The following is an 18,500-nucleotide window of genomic DNA, read 5'->3' as shown; positions in this document are numbered from 1 at the left end:
CAGAAAAACCCATTAAACAGTCTGTCTTGTCAATGGTGCCTGCATTATGCTGGCAGAGACAGGGCATGACCCTGTACTCCTTGGGGGGGGGGGGTGGGGAATAGCCTGTTGACTTTAATGGGAATTTTATCTGACTAAAGGAACTGGGAAACTGCATAAAAGCTCTCTCATTTGTATGATCTTCCAAGAACTGGGCCAGACCCCACCTCTAAAAGCTGGAACAACTCCAAGGAAGTCATTAGAGATGAGCAGATAAACCCTTAAAAGCATTTTAGAAGGTGTTTAGAAAGATTTGGAAATTCCTGTTTCCCAACAATACCGCTTAGGAGTCTTTAAGGAAAAATAATGGGTAAGCCTATGAGTTATGTATCCTGAACAAAAGAGGTGACAATTAATGTTGTCATAGTAAAGCCCCTTGCAGAGGGAACTATGTGTGAGTGGACCTTTACATGTAAATAACACTGTAAGGAGCTGAGATGCTAATACATCACAGTTTATTACCGGGCAGCTGCTAAGCAATCACAATGCACCGTGGAGTTTCTGACTCGTGGCTGAAGGCGGCAGCTTCCACCAGAGCACAAGGCAAGTCATGTTCCACACCTGTGATTATAAACTCATTTTCTAGTGAAACTGGTCACTGTGGAGGTGGAAAACCTCCTACTTGTCTGCTTTCTCCAACCCTCAACTATCTACTTCTGCCTTCTGAGCTTTGTCAGCCAAATAAACCCAACTGTTCAGCCAGCTGCATGTGCTCCTCAGAAGTTTTGCTTGCAGATACCCAGAAGGCCTAATTAGGGCACAGATCAGGCTCCACCAAATTGCTTCAGGCTCTGTACAAACACCAGTCAGCCTCCGGGTTCACTGAGGATGACTTGCACAGCGATGCACAATCTCACACACCCCTCCTGTCTCCCCTGCACCAACACCTGAGTCAGCTGTGACTCAGTCTGGGGACCTGAACCAGAGGGGAAGGCATCCCTCTGTTTTAAGGTAAATAACCCAGTCGTAGGGTTATCCCACAGTGCTGGCAGGAATCAGAGAGAAGGCTGGGGGCTGCTGAACCAGGAGCACCTCTTTAGCTAAAGCCTGCTCTTGCACTAGCTCTATTAACAACTAAAAAAGAAAAAAGAATTTCAGAAAGCAACTTTTAAAGTAAAGGATGATGTTATTAACAAAGCCAGAGACTATAATGAACTGCGATGCAATTTTTAATCTCTATTTATATGGCTAATTTTATCAGTTCATTCGGCTCCAAAAGAGAACTTACTCAGATCTGTTCCACTTGTGCTTTTTCATGCACTGGTACAACTCAGTATTTTTTGGTGACAAGCATTGCCCATAGTTCTGCATGTGGACCTAGGTCAATCAAACTGAATCCTGAACAAAGATCCTTCAAAAACTCTACAGACTGATATTTTACCTCTGGAAATTTGAAAAGACAGATATATTTCCATGTATCTCATAATACGCACCTTAAATCACAAGGTTGCACTGAGTTCAATAGATTTATGACTGCCAGACACCTTAACATTGTGGACAGCCAATAGAAAAAGAGAGATAATACTGACAGCACAAGGAATAAGGAACGTGTCTTAGGAAGACACAGTGAGATCTCTTGCACATTAGGTCCATGAGAGGATGGGTGTTGAACTGAAGGATGGACATTGAATGCTTTTCATATAACATTGTAACTTTGGATCTTCTGCCTTTGAGATTCTTTGTACAAAACATGCATCCTTCAGTTCAGGTTTAGGGGACTTTTTTCCTTCCAGGGTAGGATTTGGGATCCAGAGTTAAGTTTACGCCATCTTTACAGGCCACTGCTGAAATCCACATGCACCTCTGCAGATTGACATATATGCATTAGCTGACAGCAACTTCACTCAAAGACCACCTAGGATCAAGAGTCTTCTGACAAGGGGAGACATGTTCAGAAGAGCTTTTCATGGCTGGTGTGGTGAAACAGGATGGAACCTTCAACAGTTCCCTATAAGATATCTGACTATAATTACTGCTTGTTTACTGCAAACTCGGCATGACACTTCAGTCAGGGAACATGACAGGACACTATGGAGACTTCAGAAAAATCCTTCAGACTGTACTCAGGCAACCAGTAATTGCACACAGTCCATGGTTATTTTGCATGAGTTAGCACTGCAGGGTTTGGCATCTGGAGTTTTGAGCTTGGGAAGTTTAAAAAAATTAGGAGACAAATGGGATGCAACTGCATGCTGCAGTTTAGTGTCAATATTTTCAATGCTTCTGTAGGCCTCCTTATGCCCAGAACTAAGCCAAACTTCAGCTGCTCTTAGGATGATAAAACATATATTGAAAAACAGGTAGCAAGTTTTTACCTCTCTTGCATGGGTGGAAGTTGTATCCAGCTGTTAAACCTGGGATCGTATCGGCTAACAAAGTTTGTACTGTGTTTCCCTGTAAAGATAGATTATTTTGACACTCAGCTGTTTGTTTCATGTATTTAACATCATGATTGTAATATATATTACATATACTTCACAAGTTGAAAGCTTTTATGAAGGGTTACCCCTTTTACAACAACATATGATTACACTATGTGTACAGTAATAATTCAACAAATGGGGCACTGCAAGGTTTGAATTAGCAATTGCTAGCAGTAAAAGCAGATAGAGATTATTCTTGCTCTCTGTAATAAGATCTTGAAAATGTGTATTTAAATTTACTTATAGATGCTGTGGTACTTTCACAGCCACAATAAATCAAGCACTAAACAAAACTACTGCCCGAAAGAGGGCATCCCCATGGTATTTCTATGACTAAAGCGTTTCGTGTAAGGTAAAAAAATCAAAGGGAGAACACACACTTTTCTTTCTCCTCACATCATCTTTGTGGAAAATGGTAAAAAAGCCTTGTGCAAATAACCAGGAGCTGTGTAAGCCATCAGCACGGGGTATGCAGTGTTTGCACTAGATGGTTTATTCTACCATGTACTTTCAGTGTAAGTTAGAAGGAATTACACATGTGCATCCATGAGGGAATACATTCTTAAGAGTTTTATTCCAAGTGTGTTAGCTAAAATATGAAACATGAGCAACGCACACCAGCTAACTAGCTTATCCCTGCTGCCAAGCCCAAGAACTGTATTCACGTCTTCACGATATTAAGATTTCACCTTATTTTACATGCAGATTGACATCAAAGCAAGAAAACTGAAGCAAGAGAGTGCATGGCAATTTCCTGTAACACCTGAGACTTCAACAGATGAGGATCTCGGAAACAGAAACCTTTGTTTATGTATGTGTGACTAAAAAATTGAATTAGAGGCTTCACAGGCCAGCAGAATAACCCCACTGCGTATGTCACAGTTCTATAAATGGTCACTGGGTATTCTACAAGGTGAATATTTTTGCATTGGACAAGCCTCTGTAGGATTGGCTCGCTTTGCTTGTTTCATTCCACACTTACTTCGGCATGTGTAAATAGACTATCAAGATTGTAGAAAAGAATAATGATACAGCTAGAATTTATATTCATAATAATTTAAGATCATGTTCTACAAGAAAACAGAGGAAGAAACCATGTTGACCACTCTGTCTGGAAGCAAACTCATTCCCTCGCTATAAGCATGTTCTACACAAGAAGGGTAAAGCAGAAGATTGATAAATAATGCAGCACTTCCCTTCAAATCCAGTGAGGTGCCTAATGAGGACCAAAACCCTTTATGCTGAGCACCACTCAAACACATCTCAAGACACAGGGGGAGATCCCTATACACTAAGGGTAACTGGTCATTTTGCCACTGGGCTTAGTGAAGCGAGGCTTTGGGCTTGGTCCCTATCTGAATTCCTTTAGTCTAAACAGACAATTTACAGAGGCACTGAGAGCTATAGATTGAATAAATAGTAAAACACTAACAGCAGGCATCTAACTGGCTCTAGGTCTTACTGTTTAGAACATTTATTAACCTATTTCTATTTCAAAAAGCAGGATTTCAAAGCAATGTAAGTACTGATTGAAACTTTGGACTTCTAGCAGAGGTTTTAACGCTGCCATATTCACTACATCTTTCAGTTATTGGGGACTTCGGTGGTCACTGGTTGTATAGCAGCTTTTTAATTGCTGTCATACGAACCTATGATTTGGGGACCCTGGCCTCTTAACATAACATGTGTCATACACATATTCACTACAAATACCATGTATGAAGAAGATTGTATAATGCAGGGTAGAAAGAGAAGGGTTCAGTGAGCCTAGAGTGGGAAGGAACACAGGATACGGATCTGGTCACTTCACGGGAAGGGAGATGAAATCAAACGAGGACAGGCACAGAGAAGAGCTACTATGGCAACAGGAGGAACAGAAAGTTTACCTTATGGCAGGAGAAAAAGAACTTGGCTTGTTGCACCTAGGAAAACAAGAGCTGAAAGGGCATAGGAGCGTCATCTCAAATACATCAGAGGAACAAATCTCCAGCAGGGGAAAAACTATTAAGATGAAGGCCAACTTTGGCATGAGAATAAGGTGATATAGACAGTCAAGGAATACATTTTACTGGAAATTAGAATAAGGCTCCCAGTCATTTAGAGCAATTGGGTTCTGTAACAGTTTTCCAATATGAGTAGTGGGGGCTAAAAATCCAACTGCTTTTTGAACGTATCTTAGAAAATTTATGAAACGGGACCATGTGATGCCTCTGATGGCAGGAAAAGGATTCCATGACATACTTAAGCTGCCTGGTGTAACTGGTCTGGCTCCAGTTTAGCTTTGGACTTCAGTTTGAAAGAGAACTGTATTACTTTGCCTTGCTCATTGGTCAGGAGGTTATACATGTTAAGAAGCACCTGTCAGAACACAGAAACTGTCACAAGTGATCAGAAATCAGGATTAGCAAAGCGATGATGGGACAAAAGGAGGCAGATGCTGCTCTCTGCTCTCTACAGGAAGGTCTTTGCAGCCATGCCAGAAGGTGATGGGCTCTGAAGGTTATGAAAGTTGGTCTTAAATCCATGCCTGTGTTCTGCAAGCTGCTCTCATCAGTGTTTACTCATGCGGTGATCCCTTGTGACTGGAAAGGCATAGCCAAAGGAGGACATGAAAAAGTGAGAAAAAATATCTCGTATGCTCTCTAGGTTGTCAGAAAGTCACAGGAGCAGCACGGAGGGGGCATGGACGTTCCTCGGGGTCCATCCAGCTTCTCAAGAGTTTGCCGGTCTGATGGCTAAAGAAATGTATGGTGCTCCTTCCCCCATCTCAAGGATAATTCTTTCCACTGGAAAAACACCTGGCACATTCTCATTCAAATCGAAAGCCTTGGAATGCTCTGGCAAGACAGTTCCAGCTAGGTCCTTCTGAAGCCCCTTCTGTGCTATGAGGAAAACAGACAAGGGCCTTTACATAAAGTCAAGTGGGTACATGAGAGCGGTTCCCATGTCCCATGTAGCTGCACATTTAGAGCAAATCAGTTCCAAGAAAGAACTAGCCCAGCAATAGAACAGGATTTATGATTTCAGGTTGACTTTTTGTGACAAGTAAGATCCATTTCTCTTGGAGTAAATTCATAAAGAGAGCTGTATTCGCAATGCTCCTACCTCTATTATTCCTATCTTCTCTACAGAAGAATCACATACTGGTATTCACAGAACAAGGAAGCTGTCAGACATCTTCTGCAACATCTTCAGCTCAGAAGTTGATCTGGGTGACCATCTCACAAACAGCTGTGCTTGACTCCTATCTCAGATGCAGGATATGTACTCCTTCTAACATCTCTCCATCACCTTGTGACTCAGTTTCCACATCTTTAAACTGTGGATAATTCTTTTATCTTCCATGTGATATGGCCATCTAATTATAAACTGTCTGGAACAACCTCTTATTATCTATATGCCTACCACCAAGCACAACAGGGGCCCTCAGTTGTTGGATGTAGCTGATGGTCCTAATAATAATTGTCATTAATGATACCATGCTATCTCCTGTTTAATATAAAGGAGATTTAACAATAGAACTAAAGGGCTCTTCTCCTGAGACATTTAGGGATAATTTTAACTACACTGGAAATGTGCTTATAGGGTGGACTGGATTGTTTGTCTCAGGTTTAGGAAGTGAACAGATGTAACAATTTTCTATAATTTGGTTTAGTGCAGATGCTGAAATGGGGCATTCACAATAAAATATATGCAGTATATGTAATTTCAGCTGGATCCTCTGGTGTTTTAAAGTAAAACTGTGTACCTGCAAGCTGTTTTATGGTTTCTCAGTCATAATTATCTCTGTTACACAGACTGCTACAACTACAACTCTTTCTTCGTGTGCAAGCTTTTTAACAATGTCTTGACAATTTTGTGAATTTTGCAAGGCATGGTATTCTCCTTTTGCTTTGCTCAGAAGCCTGTTAAATTGTTTAATTTCTCTTTGCGGTAAATTTATGAAGTAATCAAATCAAAGAAGGTAGCAGCAGATAATCTATATGAGAAGCTCTTGCACAAGACTAAAAAAAGGACCAGTTTAAGAATCTCAGAGTCTAGATAATTAACACATTAACAACTTGAGCTGCGAGTATCTTGCTTGACAATAGAAAAGCAGCATTCATCTACTGCAATTGCATTATTATATTATGACTGGAAGGAGACTGAAAATGAAGGTTAAAATTCTTAACAGCTGCTGCCTGGTGCATGCACTTGAAAGAGTCTGTTCTGCTGCCTGTGGCATTTCTCAAGGGATGTGGGAGCTGATGAATGACAGAGATACTAACGCTAAAGTACCAGATATTTTTTACATTAACATCTAAAAGTAGCCTTTATTAGGCTCAACAATTAGGCTGAAGGTCCTCAAAATCCCTTGCTAATGAGTATATCGGCTGACCCGACAAAAAGACGCAGGAAGGCAGATGCTGCCTCTGCCTTTTAATATTCTATACATACCATTAGGGTTCCATTGGTCTTCTCCTCCCAGCACGAACAAGAAGTTTTCCACTTCCACGACACAGTGATGGGCACTGTTATATGGCATAACTGCAAGGAAAGCAAGAATTCTTTATCAGCTCAGGGCACTGATTCCATCAAATATTTCCAAAGGTACAAAATACAACACTGAGATTACATCTGCATGAAATAATAGAGGAATGCATCATCCCAAGCATCTATGTCCACTGACTTAGTAGCAGACAAAGCCACTTATTAGTAATCTTATGCTATTAAATCTTACAAATAATTAAGGAAAAAAGCTGGAATTCTGGTCCCCCAGTGTCCCTCTCTCCCTGCCCAAGTGCCATATATGCTGTTCTAAAAACAACTTGTAAAAAGGGGTGAAGTTGCCTGAAATTTCCCTGAAAATAAGCAGATGCTAGGAATCCTAGTAGGCTAGGAAACATTAAAAAAAACCTCAGCCCAGCTTTGTTGTGCTGGTAATGTTTCCAGAAGAAGAGTCAGTATGTTCAGTAGCTTTCTATTACACAGCAATGAACAAGCTGCATTTCCATACAGTTTTAAGTTTTTAAATTAAGGTCCTGCTGATTTAATGCCTTTTCCAAATGTATACGCTTAATTTCCTGTACAATGTCATTAGCAGCACAATCACACATCTTCTATTCATCTAATCAGGAAGCCCTTTGTTAACAAAGATCAAAACTGTGGCATTAGGTTTACAATATCCCTTTTTTTTGGGGAGGTGTCACAATTACTACAGACCAACTACAGTCACAATAATCTATTTTTTTAAATTTATATTTTCCACTGCAAATGGACGTAAAATGAGGACAAAAATAAGGACATAATATGCACATATTGTTGCGGTGTGCCATACAGTGCTATTGTGATATTATATGGTAAATGTAAACTTACACAGCATTAGTTATCATACCACATAGAGTAGTTTTGGCCCAGTGACACCAGTAGGAAAAATGATGTCCTTGTTCAGCTCATCATATGGGCACCTTAAATCTAGGTGAGGACAAATGGGGAGGTGATGTGCATGTACAGGCAGGGAACTTATTGCTTGACACGGATCAACAGAGCACTTAGGAAACCAGTGCAGTGGGAAATCAATATGACTCAGGGCCAGCTCTTACTTTGTGCTCTTTTGCCAATGCCAAAAAAAAAAAAAAAAAAGGAAAAAAGAGGCAGCCTATCTCACACTTGGATTATTTTGGGTGATATATCTCTCATTTCATTTGTTTTATTATCTTTTATTTTTCTCAGAATGCAGTTGTGCGGTATAGCATACGCAAATAATAATAATAATAAATACTCACAGCTTTGTTATTTAGGACACATTTTCTTAAAGATCAAATGGGCTCATTTAAGCTTCTTACTGAAGTTTTTGCCAAGGCAATGATGAATAAGTAAGGTATGTTTTTAGTTTCTGGTAAAGGTCGAATATCATTTTCATAGTACTTTTACAAGTTATGTGAGTGAAACAGTTTTTAAATTGAGCAGTCAGGTACAGTGAAAGTTCATTAATTAAGGTTATATGTTACGAGTACACTTTATGTAATTGGGAAGTAATCCTATACATAAGATTTAATACTACCTAAAGGTTCCTACAGTGGGATGGAAGAATAAAAAAATACTTTTTTTATCTTCTTAGGCCCCATATCATATTTATCTCATTCTTTAACCTTAGACATTTTCCTATTTTAAAATATCTCTCAAAACCCCAGCACCTTCCTTGATTTGGGGATGCTTGTACTACACACTGAATTTCAGTCTCCCATGGGAAATTTGCTGTCTTCCTTAGATGTTTTTTGGAACCCCTCCTTTCAAGAAGAGACTCCCCAGGTTCAGTCTGCAGGGGTTTACCTAATCCAGTGCTCTGTTACAGTTTCCAATTAGGTCCAAGCCTGTGGCCTCAACCAAACACTTCTGTTGGTCAGTCTGGAGAGATCTAGCCTTTATCAAAAGAATTGGCTGCAGGCAAGACACATGTATATTTTTCAGATGTTGTGTTTTTGTTTTTGCCAACACTTTTGTTTATTTATCCTCCATATTGACAAAAACAGGGCCAGTAGAGGAAGAAATCATATTTTAAGCTTTTCTGCAGTTCTCATGCATATGAACTATGCAATAAGACTCCCATAGTTATGATGATAATTAAACCTTGAAAACTAAAGGGCTTAATCCTGGCTCCTACTTAACTTGATGGCAACATTCCCACTGATACAGGATTGGGCCCAAATGACCCGAACTACCATCCATAACTCACAGGAAAGCTAAAGGGAAGCTTGCCTTGGAAAGGAGGGTAGTATTGGGGCTTCAGAGGAAAGGTGACTGCAGTAAAACACTGCAGACCTTTATTATGACCTTTGTTTCTCATAGAGCTTTGGGGAAAACTCTATTCCTGGTCTCACGAATCTTCCCATGGGGCTGGAGAGAGCTGCGCAAAACAGGGAGGATGAAGCAACAATGTGGACATCTAAGAGGGAGGGAATTTCGACACTGAAATTGTGAAATCGCCAACATCGCGGTCTTTCTCCCTGAACATTTTCAGGGTCCCTCAGAATCCTGAGCTATACACTGAGAAATCCAAACTATAGGAATGAACAGGTTCTTTTACTGCTATAAACACACCGTGAAAGCACCAGAAAACTTGTGCTTTAAAATGTTCCTTATGAACGCACACCCATAAAGGACCTAGCTTTTTGTAGATACAGTCAAAATTACATGGCAATGAGCATGCTAAATTCATTCTCTAGTAGGAACAATCTTCTCACACTCACTGGGATTGCCAGGGTGTAACAGGAAGAATTTGACCCATCACACACTGTGGCCAGGCTGCTGCTTTCGTTAGTTTTATAGGAGCTTTTGTCTGCTGTTTTGCTTTAATAGTGTGAAAACCCCATCTTCTCATTTCTCCATTTCAACTCAGTGGAACACCTGCCTGCCCCACAAAAAGGGTATTTGACGAGAAGTTTGTACGCCACGCTCAAACACAGCCTGGTGTGAGTTTTTAGCGTGTCAGTCAGTGAGTTAGAGGGAAAGGGTAAGGAGAAGCTAATCAGGATGAAATGAGATTAAAGGCTGTCTAATTTTACAGCAACTGTGATCCATCAGCCACTGTGAAAGTGACAGTGGAAATGAATGATGGAGACAGACAGGTGGGGCTGTACATTTCACTGATTTATCCTCAAATGCACTGGGCCTTATTTTATTGAGTGAACATGACCGCATTTATCATGACTGTCATCTAAACCCACTTCCCTCCATTTAAAAAGGTCACTTTACTAGGAGGGAGTAGGATAGAGGCACTTTCAAAACAGATTTAAAATTTAATAACACATGTTTATAAAACCCAGGGCAAGAATTCTCAACTTTATTAAAGACTGATTTAAAATGAAGGAGAAAAGACTGTTAAAAAGAGCAGAAGATGAAAACAAGCCATGGTCATCTGAGAAACATGCTATGCTACCAAGGTAATGGGTTCCAGAGAATTATGTGAGATGGACAGATATATACAGATTAGTTGGAGTGAGCAGAAACCATCTTCCCTAAACCTCTACCCCTCACACACACTTCCCAAAGCTTGGGAGGTCTATGGTTAACAAACTTATGCTTTCCTGGACCAAGAGCACAAACGAGTCCAAGCAGCTATACTGAAGACAGCAGCCCCACCAGTCCCCTTCCCATGCAATTCATATTCTGCAATAGCAGACCTTTCGTAAGGTGGGAGGTAATTTCTCAGGTACAGATACGTAACATGCAGAGCTTTCTGGGTCAAAAGGAAATGGGTGATTTATACTTGAGAATGATTTAGAAGGCAGCGGAGCCCAAGACTGCAGCGGCGTTTGCTAGGAAATACTTCACAAATATCAGTGACATTGTGCAGAAGGTGACATTCTTGGATGTTCTTCAGATGCAGACGCAGGTGGAAGACACAGCAGCACTCCACACATCAGGAGAGCTGTCCTAAGCAAAAGCTTCTCACATATCCCAAACCTTAGCTAAGGAAAGGCACCAGATAATGTTCTAGGACCTACTTTCAAAAACAGAGTCTACAGCTTATAGCCAAACGCCTATGAAATCAACACTCTCAACCATAACGCCTACGAGGTCATTCAGATGCAATGATGCTCCAAAGGCACCTCCAACTTTTGTATGGGGGTGATACTCACCTAACAAGCAATAGCGCGTGCTGTTTGTCTTACCCGGTTTTGCTTAGTTTCTGCCAAAAATTGCACATTTAGGAAACAGCATCTGGTTGTTCTCTATACATCAATCAAGGTGTCATCAGGTCCTCCTTCTCCTTACATCTTCCCCTGTCTATCATCACTTCAACACTAACTAGAGCAGGGAAGAAGGGGGAACAGGAATGGCATTTCTCAAGACAAGAGGAGGGATGAGCTCTGGTCCCAGGAGATCTGAAAGCTGCGATACAGCCCATAGCCATTCCCTGCTCTGCTTTCAGAAACTATACTTGATTCTTCAAAGTTTAAAAAAAAAAAATAAAAAAAAAAAAAAAAAAAAAACAAACCCAAAAAAACTCATAGATTTTTCACTGCCCTGAACTGTTCAGCTACTTGGGATACAGGAGGTACTGTAAGGAAAGCCAAGAAATCTCTTCCTCAGGTACTGCACAGCTTGAGCACAGCCCCTTCAAGACTCACTACATACCAAGAAGTCATGCTTATCATCTCTAATGACCTGCGTGGATGACGCAAGAGACAAGTGCGTTTCCAGAACCAGGATGTCATTATCAGAGGACATATGAAGTCAATAATGACCTTCCACAATATTAACAGCCTCACCTGTTGGCTACATAATATTCAACTACTGCTTTTTGAAAACTGGTTATTTCCACGGCTCTCCAGAGGGCAAAGCAATGTGAGAAGATGTCTCTTTCCAGTACAGAAGACACCTACAAACTCACTTCAGGAGACTGCGATTTGCTCATGGCAGAGATGCAGTATTAGCTTCATTCCCAACCCCCTCTGCAAAATGCTGGACAGACCACAGCTGGTCCAATTATTTCTTGAGAACAGAGTATCAGATACTGTTCACCTTTCTTTGGTTCATACATCATTTGCAGGAAAACTATGCATTTATTACTGAATGTTACTTCTTACTTCTCACCAAGGAGGTTATATAAATAAACGCTAAGATTCCTCTGTGAATTGTTCACTTCAATTGTTTGTTATTTAATAACTGTGGGGAAAAACTGACCACAGTAAGTATGAAATTCTTGCCTCAGTGAACTTGGTGGGAGCTTTGCCATTGACCTTAAAAGCAACAGGTTTTTCACTCACTGGTATTTTCTGCTCAAAAGATAACGAAATGAAGTTGAAAGAGAATAAGCAACAGTAGATGGCAAATACTTCTGTTAACATTCCTAAGGCCAAACTCCACCCTGTCACCTAAAATTCAAGCAAATACGTGTAAAGTCTTTTTTCTAGTAACATACCAACGACAACCTTGAGTCTGAGCTTAACTCAGTGGGAAGCCCAGGACAAGCCAACAGCAGTGACCATAAGCAGAAAATCTTAATGTGAAGCACTGTGCCTTGAAGTCACCTTTAAGAACAAATAACTGACACAGCCCTGGTCCAGCTGCACCACAGAGAACTCTATCAGCTCAGCTAGAAACTTCACTACCTCTTCATCCCCATGCCAGTTCTGTGGCAACTCTATTCAGGCCAGCAGAGACAGGATGAGCACAGGGCAGCTGAGTTCATCTAGCACACAGTCCCTACTTCAACTGAGGCTGCAGGTAAGCAAAGGTAATACCACCCCAAACCTACCCTCGATTCAAGAAAACATAAGCAACTAAGAAAGAGTTATCTGAGCAGATGAAAGTCCTTGTAATCATTCACAACACAGTGAATGGTATTTCATATAATTAAGGTATTTCATATGTATTATTTCACATTATGAATATATTTCTTATTAATGAAAATAACATTTTTTTCATTCAAATGTTAGGAGTTATTATTTTGATACATTCTCTGGAATAACATCAGCCAGACTTTTTCAGTGGGGTTCTCAGCTTAATTGTTTTAATGGGCTAAATTTTTCATATGTGAGCATCTAAAGTAAGACACTTGAATTTATGCTGACACACCAGCTGGGGCAAACACACCACCAGGAATAGATGGCATGCTCAGCTCCTCCCTGAAATAAATTGTTTTAAAGCTACTTGGGTGCAAGTTCTGAGTACAGACCTGTCCGCTTCCATGGGTGAAATTCACCCTATATCGCAGAATGTTCTACTGGGTTTTGAGCAACTGTTTGCAAAGACAAATTTTACCTATATATTTTCAAAGCTACAAGCACCAATTTGGATTTCATTTGAATAATAAAATAAAGCTACCTACTCGGATCAATGGTGTCTGAATAAAGTAGGAAAATACTGCATTCCCACCTTAAAAACTGATGTTCCTGCACCAAAATCCTGCACTGTTGTGTTAGGAGACACTTGTCCACCAGTGTGATTTACGCAATGTTAACCTCAGCGATGGCTACTCCCCAGTAGAATATGCTATGTACCTACTCAGCCCTGGACTTAAAGGTAAAGCCCAACATCCCAATGTGACATCTCGTCACATTGTAACAGTCTCACGTTGAAACATTCATGTGTGACATTTCGCACAACAAAATCTCCTCACGGACCAAATGATGAATAGTCCCTGATGGGACAAAATCACAGCAGAGTTGCCAGAAAGCTCCAGAAAGAAATACTATTATGTCCCACTGGAGGCTTTTGGATCCTCCAAGATGTCAGCTCAAGGACATGTATTCCCTTTTCTAACAGTGCCACAGGATGGAAGACCCTGACTAGGAGTGGTGCATTAATGCCCAGCTGCTTGTGACCACTTGCATCTATTTGTGGCTCCATTTCTATTTGACCTTGAGATGCATGCATTCTACTGATCTCCTCTGAAGGTAACCTTCCGAGCTCAGGTCAACCGCAGCTACTCCTTGCGTTTTCCCGGCTGGATCCTGTTGGTGCTGCTCAGGGACCCATGTTTTTAAAAGAATTCATTGCATGCAGCAAGATTTTACTTGGCCTCCACTGCCCCAGAAGTTGAATCTTTTCCTATTTTCTCTCTCAGTCTCAGTACTTCCTATTGTGCTCTCCACTCTTAACTAACATATTATTGTACAGCAACCAAAAGGTATTTTTCTTCCCACGAAGTCTTGAAGTCATTCCAGAAGAAGAAGAAAAACGTGATTTCACATTTGGAAAACTACATGGAGGAGAAATGTGCCCGCATTTCACTGTATTAAAACAGCAATTTCTATACACTTAAGTTCACTCATAATAGAAAAATTTAAACCTTCGCTGTTATGTATATTTAGACTTTTCCTTTTAAATACTTCAATATTCACAAAAAAAAGGTTTTGTTCACACGAGGATCTCTCACAAATCTAAAGCTCTAGACATGAAGCAGAAGAGCAAAAAAGCTTAAGATGTTTTCTTTCCCAGAAGAGTTATACCTTGTATGGGTATCTGAAGAAAAGTTTAAACCACCACCAGGCCTAACTTTCAGCATGCTCAAGCACAGCATGCACAAGCAGAAGTGTCCTACCCAGGCTGACCAAAAAACTCAGGAAAGCTCAGGAGTCTCAGACAACATACAGTCAGGGTGCTGAGGGCACCAACAGGACCAATGGCTCTGACTAGCCAACCTCCCCCAACACCACCTGCCCATGGGTGCAGGATCCGCGTTTCAGCTCAGGCCTAGGCAGCCTGGATGGGGCCTGGATGGGCCCCCTACAGGTAAGCTGCAGCACATCTCCAGTCCTGTCTTTGGCCTTGTCTCCTGGATGGACGTTGGACCCATGTTGAGGACCTGTCCTCATGGACCCACCAGCCCCACCATGTCCTGACACATACCCATAGGTAGGAATGTTGCTGTTTGAGTGAGGCCTAGAGCCCAGACCTTATTGATTCTGCATGTCCATACCAGCACCCTGGGAAAAAAAGGCACTTAACAGATGCCCCAGCAGAACTTAACATTCTCATCACCACCAAAACAGTCATTCTGAGTACCACAAAATACATGTCTTACTGTTTACACTTTTTCCATGATGGACAGAATTAAACTATATTTAATTAAACTATATTTAATTAATATTATTCTTGCTCAGGATAGACAATAACAGCCCATTCTAAAATGTACTAACCACTAGGTGCACAGATACAAAAGGAAATACAGGAATCAATCCACATAAATTGGGTAACACCAAGACTGCTTTCTCCAACATAGGAGAAATGTTTCCAGGCAGAAATGTTGCTCTCCTAGACCTCTTCCCACAGATGGGATCCCAAGGAAGTGAAATGGCAGACCCATATTTTCAAATTTAGGTAAGGGAATTTGATGTGGGCAGCAAAACCACATACTTATAAAACTGGCAGATGACTTACTTTGTAAATCTATACACAGAAAATGAAATGAAAATGCATATCTGGAGAAAAAAATATCCATTCATAGATTTGGACTAAATTTATGTTAATTTTCTTCTGCTTTCTAAAATAAAAGTATTGGTTAATATTTTCAGAAAAACTGATACATAAAATGTGTTGTGATGCCTAATCATAACGATCACAAATATTCACTCCCTATGAGCACTCATGCCAGAAATTTTCTTCTGTCTCCTCAAAAACTTTCTGTGGATTTAGAAAGCACCCAGTCAGGAAACAGAAGCAAACCCATGTTTCTGAATACCAAGAACTGAATAGCAAGCTGAGAATCATAGCACAAGCAGCTGCTATTTAAATCAAGCAGTGTCAAAATTCATGTGCTGAACCATGTTCACACAGAATCACAAATAATTCACAAATCACACACTAGTGCATGGTCATGGAGTGCTGACAAGTAGGATGAAAGGTCAGGTTAATTTAAATCACAGGCCATGCTGGGACTGCAGGATTCGACATGTACAGTAAAGTAGTTGTAATCAATCCCAAATACTTAAAATATACATAACTAAGTCTCCTTGACTGGCTTTCATTTTTTGTTGAAGAATTTAATTTTGCAAACAGCATTGTTCATGAAAGTATAATTTTCAGTTAGCTAGGTGAAGGGAAGCGACGACTGAGACACTGAGCCGGCATGAATGGAACTGGGACTCGCTGTGCTAGTAACCATGGTTTGGACCAGGTTCTGATGGAGACTGAATTCAAGAAGGGAATGAAACTGAAATGGACAGGGACTGGTCACGTCAGAGCGGATGTGGCAGAAAGGACTGGGACTGGAGGAAAAGACGGCAAAACCTGTGAACACAGCAGCACATATTTATCCAGAGCCCCAAATCCTGCACTCTTAACACTCCTCCGCTGTCAATACATCTGGGTGGAAATCTGTGCTGATCACACCCTCTAGTTCCCAGGACACACAGCCTCCACTGTCACTAACAACCGCCTGAATTCAAAAGGCAGAGATGTGTACAGCAGATCTACAAAGCCAGCCTACATGATGCACTGTTTCTCAGCATACCTTGAAAAGTCTGTTTCACCTCCAATTGTATGGAAATGCTGAAGAGATGTGGGGCATTTGCAAGTTAAGACTACCATTATGAGAGGCTACAGTGCACATCTCTTCCGGCACCTCTCTATTTATGCCAGTATGGTCCTTAAAGAGCTAACCGTGATACTTCCCAGCTACCTATCTTGCTGAAGGTTCACTCCAAGGAACACTAGAGACCTGCAGAAGCTGTCACTGCAAGAAACATTTCTGCCCTTTCTTGTCCCAGGTCCCATCACTCCTTGTGATGGCTGATGCATGCATGCAGCCAAGCAATAAACAAGGAAGAAACTAGACTATTTTTTCAAGGTGCACTGAATTTAATCCAGACCTGTTTCCCACTAAGCTTCCCTGCATGGGCTCACAAATTGGAGTGAGCAGGAGAGCAAGGCCATGAGAACAGGGGAAGGACCAAAGTATCATCAGCAGCGCCAGCCTGCATCAGGTTACCGTGGTTGTGAAACTACAACCTCAGCACATAAACCCAAACCATCTAAACGGGTCTAACCCAGTGTTGCTATGGCCCTGTCCCTCTCACAGCCCAGGCAACACAGGCCCCTTTCACACTAGCGTAGTCTCTCCTTGGCATCCCTCAGTGAGCTCTGTCAAAGCAATAATCTCATGGAAAATGGTTTCATGCCCTGAGCAGGCTCACCCAGGAGTCAAATCAGTTCTAGCACTGACATGAAGAAGATAAGACCATGGGATGGGGCTTGGGTGGAAAGGAACTTGAAACAACAGCAACAGCTTCACCAACTATATAGCCACAGGCCCTGTGCTTGGGATGAAGCCACCCTATGAATGAAGCAGGTAAGGGTGAACAAGACCTCCCCCTGCAAGAGGTTACTTCACATCTGGAAGGTGTGTAAGGAGAGGCTGATGGCTGCAGGAGTTAAGGCAGATGTGCCCTGAGACAGAAGACAGGCCCCTGGCCCTGCCTTTGCCACATGATTTTACTGCAGTGCTAGACAAGTCCTTTAAGTTCATTTTTTCCACAGATACCCGTTTCCCCTGGTCCGAGAACACTAATGACGTGCTTCATTTTCAGAGAGCCTGATCTGATTCCTGTGTCTGATACACAGGAGCACTCTGTGCTCACTGCTCTAACTGAAGTAGGTGGGAGAGGCAGCCTAGAAAACATGGTCCAAGGGGTCCTGAAATGGGCACCCCAAATAAAGGATACCTTTGACTTTAGCCTCATTGTACCTCTGTTCCTCATCTGCAGAATGGGAACAATGACAGACTATGCTCCACGCAAAAAGGATGGTGCAAAAATACCACAACAAATGCCAGTGAAGCAGTTGGCCCTGTTGTTGTGAAGTCTGTGGAGAAAAACTTGTGAAAAAATTCTGTCTTAAGATTTCAGTAGCATATGACAGACAGGATCTACTTACTGACCAACAGAGAAGAAATACTGTGAGCCGGAATTCAGCACGGTCCCTTCTGCGCACTGACATGTGACAAAGAATAGTGTGTGATATCATTAGAGATTGTATCTTAATGCTTATGCAAAAAGAGGCCGAATTAAGGTTACAGAAGCAGCTTAATTCTTGCATTTCCTAACTCCAGAGGGCTTGGTGTTGCTGTCTGCTAACGCTCTTTTCAAGCTTGGTTCAAGTCCCCTGTGTGTGATCCACCCTATGTCTGACAGGCAGCTAACGCCTCCCTTATCCTGCAGCTGCTTCAGCATCCCTGAATCACCCATGAAGGTGCTGTGGAGCCCGAAGTCTACCAAGCCCATGGCTGGAGTTGCAGAAGCTCTTCTCCTCTTCCTGCCGCATTTCCCTCTCGGCAGCAGTTTGAGGCTAAGCCACTAGATGGGGTGCAGTGTGCTCGGCTCCCCCCTCCCGCGAGAGAGGCATTTCTATCATCTTTTGGCTTCAGGTTTTGCAGCCAACCCAAAAAACAGAGGTGAAACGCAGCACAGGAAAAAGACATAGCCAGCTTCCTCCCAAGCAGTGAACTTCTGCTTGTTCCTTGTGTTTGGTGTGAAAGGGAAGAAATCAAACGGAGTACACAAACCCCAGCAAAGGCTCGGCGCACCAATCCTGGTGGATGCTGAGCCCCGC

General features: G+C 41.7%; 1 protein-coding gene across 1 annotated transcript in view; it reads right to left on the bottom strand.

The window, feature by feature from the left end:
- The window catches only part of KLHL14 (kelch like family member 14), a 60,732-nt gene that overhangs the window by 9,873 nt on the left and 32,359 nt on the right, over window positions 1-18,500 (bottom strand). The window contains 2 exon segments of the mRNA XM_030504341.1: window positions 2,355-2,433; window positions 6,900-6,989. Of these exon segments, the coding sequence (XP_030360201.1) occupies window positions 2,355-2,433; window positions 6,900-6,989 (169 nt within the window).

This window comes from Strigops habroptila, chromosome 1, assembly GCF_004027225.2.
Source record: "Strigops habroptila isolate Jane chromosome 1, bStrHab1.2.pri, whole genome shotgun sequence".
In the NCBI taxonomy this organism is placed as follows: domain Eukaryota; kingdom Metazoa; phylum Chordata; class Aves; order Psittaciformes; family Psittacidae; genus Strigops; species Strigops habroptila.
Note: the sequence above shows the minus strand (reverse complement) of the source record. Positions and strands in the feature narration are given on the sequence as shown.